Here is a 5,195-nt window from a genome sequence, read left to right on the forward strand (position 1 = left end):
ACCTTAGTGTCTCCACAGGGGTCACACCTTCCTCTCAATGCAGCCAACCAGAGACTTGTTTTGGCTACTAGTTCACAGGTCTGATGTGTTTGTATGGCACAGGAGGGGGCAGAATAGGGAGATGACCCTAGAGATATGAACTGTATGGGAAATGGGGTATAGGGTACAGTTATTTTAAAATGATTTATTTATTTGGTTTATTTATTTATTTATAATCATCACTGAAAAAAGTTATATAGGGACAAATTTACTGTACATTTTATGTGCTTTCATCCCGCATTTGTCATTTCATTTCTCATACGTATTTTGCACTGATAGTGGTTACTTTTAAATCTTTTTTTCAGTAGATATCTTTTTTAGACTTGGAGTTGCAATGGCACTACTAATCTAAAATAATCTTGCATGGGATGATCTGAATCAGGTAGTGTTCAGTATGGATTCCCTTTGACATTTCCCGTCATTCATGGTCTCCAAGCACCTCCCACTCACAGCTGTGTTTGCTCTCCCCAGGCAGGGAAGATGGATGGGTCTGGCAATAAGGCTCAGGTGGTCCAGACCATCCAGACCTTACAGCCTGGCACTCATGTGGTGCAAAGCAGCTTTGGGGCTGTCACAACTACAAGCACCACCACAACCACACCCACCACACCCACCAGCACCAGCAACACCACGCAAGTCATCACTGCACCCATAACCTCCACGCGCATGGGAGGCTCTAACACCCAACCTCGATTCTTCTCCGTTGGTCAGCAGCAGAAAACTATTGTTCAGGTATGACTCAACCCAGGAAGGGATAATGGAAGTATTCATGTAATGGTGGCACAGTTTTCTTATTATTATACATAATGCTTCTGTTTTTCAGATTTTTTTTTTTTTTTTACAAGAGCTATCAATTAATGACAAATGCTTAGTTGAAACAGTGTTTAGGTGAATCGCAGCTAAGCCACCAAAGAAAATTGCTCACAATGATTAATAATAGGCCCCGCAATTTATTAAGGAAAAAAAAAAAATTGAATCTTGACAGAAAGCAAACTGACAAATAATTTTACAGGGTCTGAATGTGGCCGGTAAACCATCAGTCCTTGCCAGTGGTGGAATCCGCTTAGTTCAACCTGGCGCCAGTGGCACAGCTGGAACAGCCTCCGTTGTAGCCGGTGGATCCACAGCAACTGGGAACCTCATTACAATAGGTGGCAAGCAAGTGCTGCTCACATCCAAACCTTTTGCTCAACAAGGACAGCTGCAGCAGGTACTTTACAATTGTGTCTTTTCTTAAAATTTTGGTTAAGGATAGATGTTTTGTACATATTTGTCTTTTCAACTTTCTCAGAAAAGTAAATGGCACATATTTGATATTAGTTCTAATAAACAAAAAGGATAATTTACCTACATCATGTTTATACAATATGATTTGCCAATGATAGGTAATATTTGTATTTGGCTTCAGAAATATTCATGTGAATATGGAAATTATCAGAAATACAAGCTATGAAAGAGAAAATCTAACTTCTGAAAGGGTCAGTAGAATGCACAATGAAAACAGCTGCTAAAAAGCTCAAGCAGTAATAATCCAGAAAATATTACTCTTTCACAGTTTGGGGGAATATGTTATTTATATTGTAGCATAAATGTGACTCATAGTTTTCATTGAAAAAGTCCAGATGTATACCAGGATGACATAAATTGATTTTCTCTATGTGTATCAGGCACATTTATCTTATTTGCTACATGTTCAAATTGTAGAATTAAATTCCATTATAAAGTGTACAATTATTTTGTTGTTCCTTTTTCCAGGTAATGCTGACTGGAGGAAATGTCAAAGCGGGAGCACAGACTGCTCAGGTGACAAGCAGTCAGGGTGCAGTTGTTGTAGCAAGTGGAACAGGAGGGCAGCAGATTGTTCTTCCTGCATCTGCCTTACAGGGATCACACCTAAATCTGAAGGGTTTGCAAGCGTTCCAGACTTTAAAAGTTATTCCAGCATCACAAGTTACTCAGCAGCAAAGAGGTATTTTTTTTCTTTTTTTCTTTTTATCAATATCTTGTTCATAAATATGATCATTGGTTAGCAAACAGAGTTCAAGGTTCTTAAATATTACAATGATCTTTTGTGAGCTATCTTGGCTCATGGTCTTCAGCGTAACATTATTTCATACTGGATTTTTTTCTCTCTCCCTCTCCAACAGGAAAGCCTGTGCTAGCAAGAATAGTGTCTCCAGCATCAATACGAGGTACAACTCAAACAGTTCCATCAGTTTCCACAAGTCAGTCTACAGTCCATGATGTATCGAAGTCTTAGACCTCGCTTTTGATTACACTTTGTGGTTAAGCTTAACTTATGCAGGGAAAAGAAGCTGTTATACATTTTAGTTACTCATATGCATTGCCAATTTATTTATTTTGCTTTTTTCACAAATGTCTTCCATGTAACACTTTCAACAAATGCTAGAATTCATCTTGAGTGGAACCTTGTAAATTATGTACTTGGCAAGGGAAAAAATAGTTTTTAATTATTTAAATATGGTGCAAGGCAACCTTGTTTCATTTATTAGTAGTAATTTCTTAACAATAATTATACACTTTTTTTTTTACACTAATCTTACATATCTTTGAAAATGTAGAACAGCTGTATTTAACATAAGATGGCAAAAAATCAGTAAGGAGGAAAGTTTATAGATGCAATGCACTTCAGTGTTATTGTTGTGAGTTGGTCGCATTTTCAGGGCACCAGGCATTTCATGTTGATATTTATGTATAAAGATTTTTTCAGAAATAACTTAATTGTTTAGTAGTGAAATGATACTATTTGGAAATGGTAAAATGTTCTGTGATAGTCAAACTGACATTTTGTGAATGCTGTAATGGGGAACCATTTTGCAAGATAGTGTGAATGCTTTATACATGTGTCTTGAATCATGTATATGTGATGAAATTATTGTCATAAAATAAAATACTGTGTATCACTCACATTCCTTATTCTTTATATGAAATAGAAATACAACTTTATCCTGTATACCTTGAATTTCTGATGGATGTTAACTGAGAAAAGAAAACAGTGTTCAGAGTTTTTTAAAGAAAATCTGACATATTTGCCTGAAGACAAATTGGGCCAAATGATCATGATCATTTCAAAATACAGGAGATTATCAAGTCAGCTGTGCATAAACATATTATACCTCTTTTGTTTCTATTATCTTTTAATTAAAAAAAAATACTTCTCGGTTATTTCTTTACAATGTTGAATATAAAATATCTGAATATGTCACCGCACAACCTCACTTACCCACAGCTTGGCTTGTTTCATATCCCATAGGCCAGAATGCTCTCAAACATACTTCTTCATTGTACATACCACTATCTACATTATTAAAAATGATAATGAATAATAAAATAAGCTACTCAAGAGGTGGAACAAACTTACCATTCCAAGAATGTTTTAACCTTCATGTACTAGTTCAGTTTATTTAAATTATCAGTAAATAACTTGGACAATTATACATATACCCTGTACTTCATAATTCTACTGGTTAATAAGATGCAATGGCAAGGATAAAAATATTCCATTTATTTCCATAACCAAAAGTGCATTATAATAACATCACTACTTGTAGACTAAATTGCTCTTGTGTAAAAACTGTACTGTTATATTTCATTTTCTAAAATAAAAAAGGTAACCACAGTTTTCCTTCATATCTAAAAACATTTGGGTAATGCTAGATTGTCATTTAAATGCAATAAGGCTGTGTTCAGAACTGCTCGTCCTGCTCGTCCAGACCAGTTGGATGAGATGTTTTAACCGTTTGGAACCTCTACTATCTCGTCCTGGACAAGTTGTCCATCTCATCCATCTTGTCCATCTCAGCCTCCTGCAAACCTGGACGAGCAGGACCAGATGACGTCAAAATGTATGTAAACAATGACAATTTCAGGTAACCACAAGATATTGGTGGGTAATTTTATGACCCTTTATGGGTGTTATCAAAGGATATTTTTGTGTTTGTCAGTTGCAGCTAAGTTAAATATGCATCAAAGGAGTTACGAAACCAATGCAGCATGTAAAATAAAGACACCGGAATGATAAAAAAGTGAATGTTTACATTCGAGCCAGTTGCATTCCGGGCAGAAAGGGTCTTGGAGGTTCCGAATGCGGTCCACTTGTCCTGCTGGTCCTGGACAAGCAAGACGAGGAGTTCCGAACGCAGCATAACACGTATTTGTTTCAAGCCTGTGTAGGATTAATGCTATTTGAGGTGAATTTATGACTGCTATTACAGGATACAAGGATAAAAACTAACAAAATGACTTTGGTAAAGATATGTTGCACTCAGATCATGAACATTATTGCAGCTTGCTTTGTAGAAATGTTATCACTATCTTCTCTGCATATTTTCCAATTATCTAAAGAAAATTATTATCTACCTTACAAAAAAAAAAATGATTATAATTTCTGTTTTCAAATCACACAGACAAGATTTTAGAAAAGAAATCACAGAAAAAGATAGCCTGGGAAATAACAGCTGATGTTGCTACTTAAACTCATTTGTTTTTTAGTGCGATTCCATGCTTTCATGAACTACCTTGTAAATTTCTCTGGTTAATACTTCCCAAGATATCCATCCTACAAATCCTTTATCCATTCCATATTATCACAGACTTTAGGCACCCCATACATATCATATATTTTAGCTAATATTAGTAAATATATCTTTACCAACACCTTTATGCTTTTATTTTTATAACAGACTCTAACCACAGAAAAAAACAAAAATCACAAATACAATATATTCAAATTTCTTTTCTCCTTCAGGGGCATTTCCTGACCACTTTTCTAATCCTCCAACTTTGCAGCAAGTTCATCTGGCAAGTTGTAAAGGCCACAGACCTTGTTTGGTGGCAGGGAAATATCTGGAGAAGAAAGGAAAAAAAATATTAGTTCCAAACTTCACAATTAATACTCGTCCACATTATGCTATCTCTTTCAAACATTGATTATGAACTGTTTATTCCTTTTTTTCCTTGTTATGTAATCAAGTACAAAAGAGTACAATTACTTTTGCTGTTGATACCTGAACATTCTGAATATTTTTGCTAAAACATTTATTTTCCTCTTTAACTTCCAAGTTTGAAATTTATATTTCTAGAAATTCAGTAACCTTCCATCTCTTACTTTCTCCGTCATCACCATCACCAACTGC

The 5,195-nt window shown here is 35.4% G+C and overlaps 2 protein-coding genes across 4 annotated transcripts in view; one reads left to right on the forward strand and one right to left on the reverse strand.

Annotated features, from left to right (window-relative positions):
- Positions 1 to 2,967, forward strand: part of LOC113806711 (nuclear factor related to kappa-B-binding protein) — a 28,811-nt gene extending 25,844 nt beyond the window's left edge. For 2 of the 3 annotated variants that reach the window (XM_070119912.1, XM_070119913.1), the window contains exons 22-26: positions 1 to 78; positions 511 to 771; positions 1,052 to 1,249; positions 1,795 to 2,008; positions 2,187 to 2,967. The exon at positions 1 to 78 is cut by the window's left edge and continues 89 nt beyond it. In XM_070119912.1, the coding sequence (XP_069976013.1) occupies positions 1 to 78; positions 511 to 771; positions 1,052 to 1,249; positions 1,795 to 2,008; positions 2,187 to 2,299 (864 nt within the window). In that variant the 3' untranslated portion in view covers positions 2,300 to 2,967. The remainder of the gene's footprint in view (positions 79 to 510; positions 772 to 1,051; positions 1,250 to 1,794; positions 2,009 to 2,186) is intronic. The other variant, XM_070119914.1, reaches the window with a different exon arrangement.
- A 583-nt stretch (positions 2,968 to 3,550) lies between these two features.
- Positions 3,551 to 4,906, reverse strand: LOC113806697 (persulfide dioxygenase ETHE1, mitochondrial; the record flags this gene model as incomplete). Its single annotated transcript, XM_070119917.1, is given in 1 exon segment — positions 3,551 to 4,906. A coding segment is annotated over 1 exon segment (78 nt), but the record flags the coding sequence as incomplete, so codon positions are not given.
- Positions 4,907 to 5,195: the final 289 nt, after the last annotated feature.

This window comes from Penaeus vannamei, unplaced genomic scaffold (genome assembly GCF_042767895.1).
Source record: "Penaeus vannamei isolate JL-2024 unplaced genomic scaffold, ASM4276789v1 unanchor903, whole genome shotgun sequence".
In the NCBI taxonomy this organism is placed as follows: Eukaryota; Metazoa; Arthropoda; class Malacostraca; order Decapoda; family Penaeidae; genus Penaeus; species Penaeus vannamei.